This window comes from Silurus aristotelis (genome assembly GCF_946808225.1).
Source record: "Silurus aristotelis genome assembly, chromosome: 22".
Taxonomy (NCBI): Eukaryota; Metazoa; Chordata; class Actinopteri; order Siluriformes; family Siluridae; genus Silurus; species Silurus aristotelis.
The window spans coordinates 16,994,409-17,009,162 of record NC_139595.1 but is presented as its reverse complement, the minus strand read 5'-3'; the positions used below and the strand labels follow the sequence as shown (position 1 = coordinate 17,009,162).

The window sequence follows — 14,754 nt, the reverse complement described above, 5'->3', positions numbered from 1 at the left end:
CTGTAGTAGTTCCCCCTCTGCCACCACAGAGGGAGCCACCACCCGAGTTCTGAAACTCTTCGGGTCAAAGTGAACTTCCTGTTTTAACAGTACTTATACAATGCTCTTATTCCATGATCTATTGTGTATCAATTCATGGTGTCATAAAGGGAGGAATTCTTTGTATGGGTTCTTCCCTCGTAAGAACCCGTGAACAGCAATCAGAGTGAGAAGGCACCCACCACCGTGCTTCATTCGGCTGCACAGGACTCGCTCAAGACTAAAGTCTCCAGAGAAGTGTGTTTTTTTGATGTGAGGGAAGGAGAACCTTGTTCAGTACTTACCATATAGACATGTCCTGCTGTAGTCGGTATCGCTGCTGCTCGGGATCTGATTCCAGATCAGATACGTACGGCCAGATCTGATTGTTAGCCGTAGTTAATGCAAAACTATAAAGTTTTTGTTTGTTTTATTGATAGCAACGTCATGGCATGCAGACGACATCGCAGACGGCTTGCAGATGAGTCTTTCGTTCCACCAGAAGCTTAATGCTGCATCTTTCTTTTATAAATCTGATCAAAATAAAGACTTTTCGGAGCTGTGAAACATGCAATACTACTCTATAGGTCCTCAAAATGAACATGGCCGAAACTGTGAGTATGCCCCCTTAAAATCCGAAAACCATAGAAACTTTAAAAGACACATACACACACAAAGAAAACAGACAAATAGCTTTGTACTTCCTACTGTATATTTCAACATCACAATGCAAACAAGCAGTTTAGTTCAAGTAATAAAAACAATAAAATTACAACAAGAAAGTCTTAAAAAAGTTACAAGGTTTACACTTAGATACAAGATCCATTCTTTCTGAAATCCTTTTTTCTTTTCTTTTTTTCACTCAAAAACTTTTCTGAAATATTTATACAGGTACATAATATACACAAAAAACCCTTCATTGACCAGCCATGAGTTTCAGCTAATTCTGTCTAACAACAACGTGAGATGGCGCGGATAGAAGATCTAATGAGCCGATGGATCAAACCACTATTGTGCATTGTAGGGGTGTGTGTTTTTGTGTGTGTGTGTGTGTGTGTGTAATAAGTATAACCGATGTTCTACATGCATTACCAAAATGTACTAAACATGATCACTGTTATCTAATCTATAGAATAGTGTATAGTTTGGCGATTTCCATTTCATCCAACCTGCCGAAAAACTTTGGTCTTTTTCGATCGTAAAAATTTTCCCCGATTATCGGTCACTGCACGTTCCGCCGAACTCACGTGCGTAACAATTTCCACGGAACCCTTTTTTTTTTTCTCCATATAAAAGTATAAAAATTTCGCCGTCACATTTCTTTATTACGACTTCTATAAATTATTCTACGATGACCATGTTTAGACAAAACCCCATCGCTCTTCTGGTGTATAAATGATGACATGATTTCATCATGATTACATCCATCTTATACTTTTTTTTTTTTCCCCCAAACTTTCAGCCTATTTTTCAAGTTCAGTCATTTCCACTAAATAGTATAAAAGTGTAATAAACGAGAGCGCACTCGTTGCTTGGCCCCCTCCAAAAAAAGGCAGGCAGTCATAGGCTACAGTCGATGATAAAGAGGTTATTCTGAGATAAATTATTAAGACAAACGCTCGCTCGAGTCCATGAATATAAAGGCAAAAAAACAAAAAAAAAACATGGTGCGTAGAATCTTTCTTTCTCTGCTCCACTTCGAAATGTCGTCTTTCTGCTGCCTCGCAGGAAAGCGGAGGCGTTGTGTAGCGTTTCTATCTTTTCTTTTTTTTTTTTTTTGTATATGTGGAAAAAATTTTCGGACCGGAACCGGGGTTAACTGTGTCCGGAAGAGTCGCCGTCTGGAGCTTCGGTTATGCATTCGCTTTCCTCTGGAATGTCCTGTAGATCTGAAACCAGAAGTGATCAAAGTTAATGGGCGGGTCTTTGTTTGTAGTGGTGATGTTACCCAGTGTGTTGTTGGTCTTCAAAGAGTTGTGTGAGTGTGTGTTATGGAAGAGGGGGTTAAATATTGACCAAGAATAGCAGGACCCACCCACAGTGTAAACAGAAAGAGAATGATAGATATGGGATGGTTTGTTTAGACACACCTACACACCGTATAAAACAACCTGCAGGTGAAACGGAAAACAACATAAAATTGAAAGGAACGTATTTTCGCTCCAAACATGTTGCCGAATAATTCCTAGAATTCGTATGTAATTTGTACGAATGAGAGACTGACAGGTTTTCTGAAGGTTTCTGTGACATTAAGAATAAAATTGAAGACCTACGACATCAAAAACACACACCAATACGTTGTACGTTTTAATTTCAATAAAATTGATTTTTTAAATGTTAGACTTGAGATGTTAGAACCTGGACTGATGCAGCGGCGCTTTACTTTCTTGCTTGATCCAGCTTTATCGTTCAACATGTTCTAAGCTTTAATAGGCGTCTTTTTCATGCTAACACTACAGCGCTAGTCATCTCTTCGCTTACTAACAATGGCGAGTCTCAGGCGATAAAGCCGGACTGGTGATTTTTCGCTCTTCTCCAGAGTTGCTCAAACAAGAACAACATTATTTCATGTGTTTAGAGGGACGTCTTTAGTGAGTCTCACCTCTGGGACTGTCTGATCGCGGGGAAATCCGAACTTCTTCCTCCTCCTCGGAATCGTCTTCCTCGCTTCCCTCCTGAACGCCGTCTAACTGGTCAGCTTCCTGGCATGCCAGTGGGGCGAGGGGGGCGTGGCTTCCGTCACTTCCTCTCCGCTGAGGGATGGGAAAAAGAAAGGATGTTGAAGGCACACACACGTGGGAATGAAAAGAAATGTTAGACTGCAGCACCCAAACAAGAAGGAGAGCATGCAAAGAGCAGCAACACACACACACACACACACACACACACACACACACACACACACACACACACACACACACACACACACACAGAGCAATCTCTAACTCACTATTACAATTAATAACTCCCTAATAACCATTCCACCTTAATAACTCACACCTTAATAACACACTATTCCACCTTAATAACTCCCTAATAACACCATTCCTCCTAAATAACGCCTCAATAACTCACCATTCCACCTTAATAAGTCCCTAATAAACATTCCACCTTAATAACTCCCTAATAACTCACCATTCTGCCTTAATAACACCATCCACCATAATAATTCACTAATAACTTACTATTACACCTTAAGAACTCACTATTCCATCTTAATACCTCACTATTCTACCTTAATACCTCACCATTCAACCTTAATTACTCACCATTCCACCTTAAAAGTTTGCCATTCCACCTTAACACTGTTTCACTCCACTGCTGTTCACATCTTTATGTCTGTGGTTATTGGAAGGCAAACACTAGCACTAAGCTCTCACCTGTGAGCTTGTTGTATCTGTGCTGTCTCGTCTGTGTGTGCCCTGCAGCTCTCTCAGCTGTTCCTCTGCCTGCGTCCTTGCCCGCTCGCTCTCCCTCAGCCGGGCCTCCAACGGGCGCAGACGACACACTTCATCATGCAGCAGGGCATAGTGTCTCTGCAGCAGGGCCTGATCCGCACCCGCCCCGGGCAACACGCCTTCCATCAGGGCGTCACGCGACAGAGAGCGGCTCAGGCGCAGAGGGGCGGAGCCGAGTGGGCTGGGGGTGGAGGTGGACGGAGTGGAGCAGGAGGTAGAGGTGGAACCGTCCCGCATGCACAGCTCCAGGATGGAGTCCTGTCCGATCACCGCTGCCTAGAGGGAAGATTAGATGTTTAAGACGGCTTTGAAAAGAATTTTGCAAATGGAAAAAAACAAAAACGATATATAAAAAAATATATGAATGATTTGGAGAATTATTAAATCCATGGAGTTCAACTTTCACGCAGACTGACCTGTAGTGCGTGGAGATGCGTGCTGAGGTTTACAAGTCTTTGGCAAACTTCCTAAAAAAATTAATTAAAAAACCCCCGTCAATATGGAAAATGTCAGCATATATTTCACAATTTAAAAAAAAAATGATTATAGGGAACAAATTTGTACCTCATTGGGAGTTCTGTCCTGCAGCTGGTTACCGTTTCTATCCTGCTGAAAGAAAAGTATTGTTCAGAATCGCTTCAGAACAACAAAGATCTGCAGGTTGATCCTATAGTGTTGGTCTAAGTCAGGGGTTCTGAACCTTTCAGAATCCAGGGACAGAATCCAGTGTAAAATCATTTCTGAGGAAAACTGACTAATTCATAACACTAACAACCTTGAAATAACCTCCACCATAATCATGTGATACCCTCAGGGAACCTCTGGCTATACAGAATAGGAAACTGGAAATAGGAAAATTAACTCATGCTGGTAAAGTCATTTTTTTGTCCTGGGGTGCTCAAACTTTTGCTCTCATTTGTGTAAGTCATACCAACCTAGACTCAAGGATCGGTATCTTACTTTTTGTAAGGGACTGTTCCCATCAAGGCTTCCGTTCACTGAAATCGTCTCTCCGTCTATATTTAAAGAGCAAAAAAATTATTAATTAACTATTTTTTTTTATATAAAGATTATTACTGATGTAAAAGGTGAAGACGTACTGCTCATGGGCGCCTTCGTGTGGTTCTGGTCACTGCTGGAACTGCAGGACCGAGGAAGCCCGATGCTCGAGCCCAGGAGCAGTTCGCTTAATCTGTCCACTAGATTTACGTATAAATAACAAAAGACATCAAATTAGACATAATTCCTAAAATTCCACAATTTGCCGTTTTAAAGGGCATTTTATGACGTCAGACCTTCAGCGATGGCGTTGTTGAGCAGTTTCTCAGCCTGCGGCGCGTGCGGTGTGTCCGCTCGGAAAACGTTCCGAGAGCTGGTGGGCATCTTGACCTCTTGTCCGCTTGTGACCTCTGCCAGGTCTGAAAACAGGGTCACGCGCTCCTGTAGGAGTTCTAGGACTTCCCGGTCTTTCTGTTGAATATCAGCTGATGGAGAGAAAGAAAGGTGGAGAAATGAGAGAAAAGACAAAAAGAAAGACAGAAAATCCATTTAGCGAAATTGTTTATATTTAGCATTTAATCAATGGATTTAGATTTATCATCTGAAGGATTTCGAGAGAATTGGAATATCTTTGTTATTCTGACTTTCCAATCTACTAAAGTAGTTTAAGTAATAATTAATATAGAACTGAAATAATGACTAAAATTCAGATTTCAATACTTTATTTATTTCATGTTTATGTAGTCAAGTGGAGGTCGACCGATACCGATAGCCTGGTTGGACCGTACTTGCCGATAAACGATTAATCAACCAATAGTTATAAAAAAATATATAGTTATATAAAAAAACAAAAATGTAAAGTAGTACTAAACTTTATTGCGCAAAAAAAAAAAAACAGTCCCGAATAATTAAAATGTGGTAAATGGAATTATTATAAATATATCGATTAATTAATATGATTATATAATTAATAAATACTAATAAACGAGCGTGCAGTCTCACACGTAAAAACAAGCAGCACATGGCGTCAACGATTCGCCTCTAGAGGCCACACTCGTAATGACAGTGGACCGGAAGCCAGAAAAACAACAGTATGGAGTTCCAGCAATAAAATTTCGAATTGAAAAACCGATGAATCATCAAATGCCTCATTTCCGGATGTGATATAAGGGCTGGCTCATAATCCTCTAAGTGGGAATCGCGTTCCCATACATACGTAAATCCAGCTCTACGTTAGAGTTTATTCTGGTTCTGAGAATGAGACCCGTCTCAGGACAGACCTCTGAGTCGACGCAGAAGGGCTTTGTCCTCCGTCTCGATCAGAGGGAAATCTTCTCTAGAGGGACATCTGTGGAAGATGAAAAAAATAAATAAATAAGTACGCAACGTTTTTCGCTTCATATCCTTATAAAATAATTACAATCTTTGACCCGGACCTGCTGACGGCCTGCTGGATAATCTTCATCCAGTTGTTCCGGTCATCCTTGGAAGAGGCGTGCAGCTCGTACATCTCCGGAGGGGTGGAGTCGCTGATGAGGAACATCCCTCGCTCCTGATTGGCTATATCTCTGACGATCAGGTTCTGGAGCGACAGAACCGACGGCTTGTCCTTTACGCAGAGGAAGAATGAAGAAGTTTATTTGCTGTACAGTCCTAATTTTTTTATAGCATGCTCTTTAAAAAGCGATGTATAATCGTTTCGGAGACCTCGGACTCACTCACCAGACAGGGGAAAAAATATTTCTGGTCCTTTTCCTGCACGAACACCAGGATGTCTGTCATCAACAAGACCTGCACGTCTGTGGAAATAAACATTGTTACTGAGGAAACCAAACACTTGGTCTTAATCAGACGTTTTAAAAACACACACGATACCTTTGAGTCTGGAGCCCTGTGCAGGTTTTAACAGCAGCGTTCCCTCGTGGAGGAGTCTTCTCCGGAGCAATTCTCCACCCCGGAATACTCCTCCACCCCTTACTTCGGTCTCAGCACGTGGGTCCAGGCGAGCCCGGATCTCCTGCAGCTTTTGCGTCAGCTCCAGCTCCTGAACTTGCTGATCCACAGAGCTCAGGAGCTCACGGATCAGCACTAGAGCCTGACTCAGAGACTCGGCTTCCTCCTCGCTACCTGTGGAACCATAAATGAGATCGGATTAGCATTACATCCATAAAATGGTTATAGATCGGCTGATATGCAACCACCTAGAACAGGGATCAAACCTTTTTCTGTAAGGGCCACTACATTTTCTTTCTTTCTTTCTTTTTGGGGGGCCGGGTCAGTCTGTAACTACCAGCATTATTTAAATGTATATATTATGCCTTCTAATCTAAGATTAGTTTATTATTATGTTATGAACTGACAAAAGATATATAACCTTTATTTGTGGATTTAGAGAAAGCGTACGACAGGGTGCCGAGGAAGGAGTTGTGGTATTGTATGAGGAAATCAGGTGTGTTGGAGAAATATGTGAGGGTGGTGCAGGACATGAGGACAGTGTTACAGCAGTGAAGTGTGCAGTAGGAACGACAGACTGGTTCAAAGTGGAGGTTGGACTGCATCAAGGATCGGCTCTGAGCCCTTTCCTGTTAGCAGTGGTGAAGGACAGGTTGACGGACGAGGTCAGACAGGAGTCTCCGTGGACTATGATGTTTGCGGATGATATTGTGATTTGTAGTGAGAGTAGTGAGCAGGTTGAGAAGAGCCTGGAGAGGTGAAGGTACACGCTGGAGAGAAGGGGAATGAAAGTCAGTAGGAGTAAGACAGAGTACATGTGTGTGAATGAGAGGGAGGGCAGTGGAGTGGTGCGGACGCAGGGAGAAGAGGTGGAGAAGGTGGAGGAGTTCAGGTACCTGGGGGTCAACAGGGGGGAACTGAAGAAAAGAGTGCAGGGAGGGTGGAGTGGGTGGAGAAGAGTGATAGCCGGAGTGATTTGTGATAGAAGAGTATCTGTGAGAGTAAAAGGGAAAGTTTATAGGACTGTGGTGAGACCTGAGATGTTGTATGGATTAGAGACAGTGGCATTGAGTAAAAGAAAGGAGGTGGAGCTGGAGGTAGCAGAGCTGAAGATGCTGAGATTTTCATTGGGAGTGACGACAATGGACAGGATTAAAAACAAGTTTATAAGAGGGATGGCGCATGTAGGACGTTTTGGGGACAAAGAGAGAGAGGCCTAATTGAGATGGTTTGGACATGTACAGAGGAGGGACATGGGGTATATCAATAGAAGAATGCTGAGGATGGAGCCACCAGGGAGGAGAAAAAGAGAAAGGTCAAGAGGAGGTTTATGGATGTGGTGAGAGAAGACATGCAGGTAGTTGGTTAGAAAGAGGCAGATGTAGAGGAAAGGGGGGTATGGAGACGGATGATCCGCTGTGGCGACCCCTAATGGGAGCAGCCAAAAGAAGAAGAAGAAGAAGAAGAAGAAGAAAAAGAGCATATTACTATAAATTTTTTTATATTCATTGCTATTGAAATCAAAACATTTACCTACTTATGTATATGCATATAGTTGGTGGGTGAACCAAACAAATAATTAGACTATGTTAATAATTAGAGGTTGACTGATACTGATAGCTGGGTTGGATCGTACATGGCGATAACCGTTTAATCAACCAATAGTTTTTAAAATGAATACTGGATAAAAAACGAAAACAAATATAATCCATGTTAAATAGTACATGCTGTCGGAGATTCACCTCTAGAGGCCGCTCTCGTAATGACAGCGGACCGGAGGCCGGAAAAACTATCGGTGTGGATTTTTGCTGATAGCCGAGAGTTCCAGCGAGCTAATGGTGTCTTAATATTAATATTATCAATATTACTATTAATAACTCAGGGGAATATTAGTTTAAAAGCCAACCTTTACTATCAAATACAGACATATATGTAAAACATATTTAAAATAAAAATATTTGTTTTGTAACCGTTCCAAATGTTGCCATGGTTTGGGGACTTCTGCCCTAGAAATACTCAAAAAGCTCCTGTTATAGCTTTCGACCAATAAGAATGTAGAATTCACCCACACTGCGGTATGCAAACCATCACAAATATTGAAGGAATCAGTGCCTCACCTTTTGTGTTGTCTAGTATGCGCTGAATCAGCACTGGGTATTTGGTGATGCGTTGCGTGACCAGCAGGATGCATTCTTGGACCCCGTGTCGGCGGAGTAGTGATCCTCTACTCACTCGCTGCGTAGGAAACGCAAATTCTTCAGTAAACGCTTATAAAATAGGCCCAGACACCAAATCCCGATTTTGCGATCATCTCCTGTCACTCACCCGGATAAAGTTTTGGAACCTCTTGTCCCGTGCGAGCAGCTCCTTGTAGAGCTTCACGGCTTTGAGGTGCCGGCTACAGAATTCAGCGTAGCACTTGCGCATCTCGTCTGCGTTATGGCCTGAAAACTGGACACGAGGATCGCGTGGGTGAGCCACTTCCTTTTATATATGTATACCAGAACGGTCTCATCTCTTTAGGGTGCCTACCTGCTCGACCAGCACGTCTCCGAGCTGATGGATGGTGAAGTTGGTGGTGCTCCCTGAGGCCAGGCTGTGGTTCCGTCGGCTCAGCAGCTGGCTGACGAAGCGGGAATGCAGCGCCACCAGCTGATCGAGGCACGGAAAGACGGCGTGCACGACACCTGGCTCGAGCAGGACCTCCTCCAGCATGCCGCGCCGAAACACGCCCTCCATGATGCGCAGCGTGCGCACGTGGTGAAGCTCTGTCTGGATCAGCTCTGAATTGACGGAACAGAGGCGTAATTTTTTCTCGGATCGGGAGCGACGTGCTTGTTCCCTATTTAAAAAAGGACTTACCGTAGATGACGTCTTGCCTCTTGATGACGTCTTTGCGGTGAGTCTGCAGGTAGGACGAATCCACCGCTAAACTCCACGAATCCGCTTCGAAGTCGCGGCCCTCCCTCTCCAAATCCTCCAGCATTGAGGCGTAATACACCTCCCCTGTATTTGTGTGTGTGTGTGTGTGTGTGTGTGTGTGTGTGTGTGTGAGGAGAGAAAATGCAGAGATGTGTGAAAACTCACATTAACATGAAAAAGCTCGGTGTATTACAGTCAGACAGTCGGTCATATTGAATTTCCGTCTCACCGTCATCGTTTAGAGACTCCATGGACATGGCCCTGTTCCTGAAGTTCAGCGAGTCGGTTGACTGAGAGAGGATTCGTCTCAGTCCCAGAGGAGAGTCATCGTTCAGATTCCTACAAACAAGCACACAATACATCATGACCAGAACGCATTCAAAATGTCCAAATCCAATCTAACTTCACCCACTAATGTCTAGATCTAATCTAACTTTACACCACTAATGTCTAGATCTAATCTAACTACACTCCCTAATGTGTATATTAGATGTGTATCTAACATAACTTTATACCCCCTAATGTCTAGATCCAATCTAACTTTATATCCCCAATGTGTAGATCCAATCCAACTTTATACCCCCAATGTCTAGCTCCAATCTAACTTTATACCCCAATGTGTAAAACCAATCTAACTTTATACCCCCAATGTGTAGATCCAATCTAACTTTACACCCCAATGTGTAGATCCAATCTAACTTTATACCCCCAATGTCTAGCTCCAATCTAACTTTATACCCCAATGTGTAAATCCATTCTAAATTTATACCCCCAATGTGCAGATCCAATCTAACTTTATACCCCCAATATGTAGATCCAATCTACCTTTATTCCCCCAATGTGTAAATTCAATCTAAATGTATGCATCCAACTTCTAGATCCAATCTAACTTCATACAACCCCCCCTGCAACCCCAAGAGCAATCTTTATTTCATCCTTTATTTCGAAACGGATCCAGATCAGTTTTCCGTCAGTCACTCACCCTGCGATGTTGTTGGTGGAGACGCTTTTGCTGAGGGAGAGGGTGGACCGTCCTCGCCGAGAACCGAGGAGAGACTGGCGCAGGCTGTCGGAGGGGTAAATAGCCGAACTCGGCCTCTCCTTAATGATGGGAGCTGAAAGACGAGAAAACGGAGAGAAAGAATAAATGAAACAAATCAAGGGCAAATAGTCAGAACGTGAATTGACAATGAAAATCAGTGCACACAGAAATAAAATAGGAACAAATCTGCAGTCTAGTACGGATGGTCCCCGAGTTGTGATGGTTGGACCTGCAATTTTTCGATCTTACAAAGACGATTGCGAAACGGGAAAATTTTACAAATATTTGAAGTTTCGCATAGCAAGCAAAAGTAGCACCGTATTCTTACATATACACTGCAAATTTCTCTGTTTTGCTAAATAATGTACTAATATGTACTGAATCATGTACTAATATGGTGAAGGCATTCATCTCCAGAAATCAAGAAAGTTATGGAAGGAGTCTGAAATGCGTTTTAATCGTCCGCGTAAAAGCCGCAACTTGTTCCGTGGCGTTAAATACGATCAAAATCAAAACAATACATAATTATGAACAACACAGTTCTCCAGAACCCCAAATGGCACGTGTGATAAGATCGATCAAGGAATACGCACATCATCTGTTTGTTTGTTTTTTTTCCCCTCAGAAGATAAAGAACAAGAAAAAGTGAGACTGCACGTCACGATAAGGGTCAAGTAGAAACAGATCCTGTTTATCCAGCGTAGCCTGGTATCTCTACCCTGGTCAGAGCCACTGTGCCTGCAGAAAAACTGTACAACCAGCAGGAGACAGTATGGCTCCTCTGATCTACTAGCAGGATGAGAACGGTGTTTGAAGCTCTGCGCTGAGAAGGGAGGGTCAAGAACATGAGAACGCGGAGGCAATTGTTTTGGAAATAAAAGGGAGGCACTTACTTTTGGTGCGTAGGGCCACGTTCTGAAGAGCTGAACTGTTCCGCCCCAGCGCCAACTTCTGCTGCTGCAAAAAAAAAAAACGAAAAATATACACTTTCAGCTTTTCATAGGTCGTAGATAGAACATGGCAAAGGTTTGTGGACACCTGACTCTAACATTAGCATGTGCTTTTTGGATTTTTTATTCCCAAGTTACTGTTATAGTATCCATCACTCTTCTGGGAAGATTTGGGCTCATACAGGCACAAGGGTGTTAGTAAAATCACACTTTCGGGTGTTTAGCTAAATAGAAGGGCATTTAGAAGTTCATTTGCCGCTAACCCTGAAGCAGTGGAACATCTTCCTAGAAGAGTGGAGGTTATTAGAGCTGTAAATGGAAACTAAATATGGAAAGGGAAGTTCAAAAAGCGCATACTAAACTTATTTACATTTATATTTACATATTTAGCATTTGGCAGACACCTTCACTTATTTATACAACCAAAGGTTAAGGGCCTTAATCAAGGGCCCAACAGTATAGGCTTGGTGGTGCTGCGATTCCAAGAACATCTTCCCGAATCTAATCAGGTGTCCACAAACTTCTGTCCATAAAGTGTTGCTGAATTCTCCAGTGTGAAATACAATTCAAGATTTGTTAGTTCATGCAATGATGTGTGATGAAGTATTTCTAGTATAAAATTTTTTTTTAAAGCAAAATAAAATAAAAAAAACAAATGAAATGATTACTATTCAAAAATTGTCCTTTCAGAATCAGATTTTATAGTTTTTGTGTCGGATGACAGGAACGTCCAGGATGTACTCGCTCATCCGTACATCCTGGTGTGTGTGTAGTGTTTCTGGCTGCGTTTCCGTACCTTCTGCTTCATTTTGGCGCAGTTGGCCAGCGTGTCTCGACAGCGGTTGTGGATCGTGACGTTGCAAGCTGCAAAACGAAAAACGGGAGGATTGTGAATTATTGGGAGAAGTTTACACGTTAACGAAAACAGTGCGAGGGACGACTTCCAACGTGTAAAACATTTTCCCGATACTGTTACGTCAATTACAATGTCAACAATAACGATACAGGCGGTATTACTATAATAATATATAATAATAAATCGAACAAATTTTGCACATTTGTTGGTTTGTCTACATTAGAAAAAACAAAAAAACTAAAACAACAACAAGCAAACAAAAAATAGAACGATGCGAACGGTTCCAGTAATTGATAGACAACTATGTGCTTTCTGAACATCCCATTCCACATTTGGCCCCCAAATTACTGTTAGAATAACCTCCTCTCACAGGAAGATGTTTCACTAGATTTTGGAGTGTAATTGTGAAGATATGTGGTCAGACAGCCAGGTAACAAAGTGAGGTTTAGAGGTGAGGTTCTAAAGCCTGGGGTGCAGTCAGTGTTCACATTCATCCCAAATATGTTTAATAGGGTAGAAGATCTACAGAAGCTCTTCCACTCCATCCCATGTAAAGCATATCGTCATGATGGAACCGGTTTGGGTCTCCTCGTTGAGGACAAAATGTAATGCTAGTGAATCCAAATACACCATATAGAATTGTGCGCCTCCAACTTTGTGGTTTGGAAAAAAACGTGTTATGGTTTACGTTATAGTAGCGATAAACGCTCTTTATCTCGCAAGTCTTTTATTCTTTTACGAATAAAAATTTGGCAAGTCACACAGAAAATCCAAAAACGTCCTGAAGACCGGTCCAAAAACTGCTTTACTTCTAAAACTCGAGACTCCTCCCCCAAAAAACGCAGGATTGCACGTTTCTTATCTGGAGTGTAATTACTACTAAAAAAAAACATTCTATACAATTGTGTGCCTCCAACTTTGTAGTTTGGGTTTAAACCACGTACGTCTGGAAAAAGTCCCGTGTCCTGATACTTCCATCCGAAATGTGTGGATGATGGTAATAAGGTAATAGCCGGAGCGTTTTCGTGTCGTGTATAAGTGTGTAAAGAAAACCAGCCGCCTCCGCACTCTCGGCTCCACCATTACACAAACTACACGCCATCCGAAATCCCGATATGACCTCACGTGTTTTCGAAACGTCGTCCCAGCATGAACTTTCGATCTACACAGCTGCAAGCTACACTTGCAAAAAATGATGTGGTGTCAATCACCGGAAAGTCCGCGATATGTTTCACAGTGTAGCTGAAACGAACAAACAAATAAAAAAAACAAATTTTTACAATTACTCACTTCACTAACGCAAAAAAATTTAAATAAAAATGCCGTGTGTGTGTGTGTTTAAGAAATGCTATAAACACTTTTAGACGGTTCGTTTTAAGAAAATAAATAGCTATCGTCTAGTATTAGTAGTCGGAGTCGTGCAGTCGAGGACATTTTGCTAGAATTGGGAACTAAATTATATGGATGAAGTATTGGCAAAAATTTGCGGACACCTGGTTATAAGTACGGTATGTGCTTTTTGAGTGCCGAATTCCTCCTTTAGTCCCGATTTTCTTTCAGAATTCCCTCCACTCTTCTGGGAAGATGTTCCACTAGATTTTGGAGTGTGCTTGTGGAGATTTGTGTTCAAGGGTGGTAGTAAAGTCAGGTACTGATGTAGGTGAGGATTTTCATGCTAACGCATTCGAAGACACCCTGTACAATTGTGTGCGGTTTGGGAAAGTAACACAGTTCGAAATCAAAGAAAGAACCACACAAGGTATGTGAGTGGAAGATCTTGAGGTGCCTTGCTATAAAGGTCTGATCCTTGACCCTACACCTTTGGGATGAACGCTGACCTCACCCCAGGCCTCCTCGCCTCACCTCCATCACTACCTGACTTTACTCACACTCTTGTGACTGAATGAGCACAATATGGCCACAAAAACAAGTGGAACATCTTCCCAGAAGAGTGGAGATTATTTTAACAGCAAATGGTCACTATATGTGGAATGGGATGTTTGAAAATGAGTGTGCGAGTGGGTAAGTCAGGAAAAAACTGTTAGCTGTGCGTATTTATTGCCATCGTCACATCTGGCTGACTTCAGCAAAAAACAAAAACAAAACAAGCTTTCACTGGAAAAGGCGGTTTGTTCGACACGTGTCGGTTCATTAGCGTTCGCCTTTTTATGTTGCATCCGAGAGCTTCCCGGGACACTTCACGCAGCTGTGTACTCGTCTCCACTGCCGATCTCGTGAATCCTCATTCAGAATCAAAGAAATCAGGAACAAAAGAAAGAGCTGCATCAGCTCTCTCTCTCTCGCACTCTCTTTTGTTTTTCCCAACCCCCCTCCTGCAAATCAGCAGAGCTCTCATTTCTCCGCATTGTTCCAGAGAGCGGGCTTCCTGTGCGGTGTTTTGTAGACAGGAAGTTGTTCTTGTGCAGCAGGAAGTGTGTAAGGGTTGGCAGGAGAACAGTTAACAGGGTGATTAGGGTCAACGGTTGGTTGTGTCAAGGGGGACAAACATGTTTAATCGCTCGTGTCCAATAAATCAAATGAATCGCAATAATATAA

The 14,754-nt window shown here is 42.4% G+C and overlaps 1 protein-coding gene across 10 annotated transcripts in view; it reads right to left on the bottom strand.

Annotated features, from left to right (window-relative positions):
- Window positions 1-712: 712 nt before the first annotated feature.
- arhgef2b (rho/rac guanine nucleotide exchange factor (GEF) 2b) overlaps window positions 713-14,754 on the bottom strand; it is a 62,067-nt gene continuing 48,025 nt past the window's right edge. For 5 of the 10 annotated variants that reach the window (XM_083525593.1, XM_083525590.1, XM_083525595.1 and 2 more), the window contains 20 exons: window positions 12,139-12,206; window positions 11,286-11,349; window positions 10,333-10,465; window positions 9,580-9,689; window positions 9,291-9,434; window positions 8,961-9,211; window positions 8,754-8,879; window positions 8,546-8,663; window positions 6,351-6,602; window positions 6,198-6,274; window positions 5,912-6,084; window positions 5,756-5,823; window positions 4,772-4,960; window positions 4,577-4,675; window positions 4,437-4,492; window positions 4,041-4,082; window positions 3,893-3,943; window positions 3,399-3,752; window positions 2,621-2,771; window positions 713-1,907 (listed from right to left, as the gene is read on the bottom strand). In XM_083525593.1, the coding sequence (XP_083381719.1) occupies window positions 1,834-1,907; window positions 2,621-2,771; window positions 3,399-3,752; window positions 3,893-3,943; window positions 4,041-4,082; window positions 4,437-4,492; window positions 4,577-4,675; window positions 4,772-4,960; window positions 5,756-5,823; window positions 5,912-6,084; window positions 6,198-6,274; window positions 6,351-6,602; window positions 8,546-8,663; window positions 8,754-8,879; window positions 8,961-9,211; window positions 9,291-9,434; window positions 9,580-9,689; window positions 10,333-10,465; window positions 11,286-11,349; window positions 12,139-12,206 (2,600 nt within the window). In that variant the 3' untranslated portion in view covers window positions 713-1,833. Of the gene's footprint in view, window positions 1,908-2,620; window positions 2,772-3,398; window positions 3,753-3,892; window positions 3,944-4,040; window positions 4,086-4,436; window positions 4,493-4,576; window positions 4,676-4,771; window positions 4,961-5,755; window positions 5,824-5,911; window positions 6,085-6,197; window positions 6,275-6,350; window positions 6,603-8,545; window positions 8,664-8,753; window positions 8,880-8,960; window positions 9,212-9,290; window positions 9,435-9,579; window positions 9,690-10,332; window positions 10,466-11,285; window positions 11,350-12,138; window positions 12,207-14,754 lie in introns of all 10 variants that reach the window. The other 5 variants (XM_083525591.1, XM_083525588.1, XM_083525592.1 and 2 more) reach the window with 1 other exon arrangement.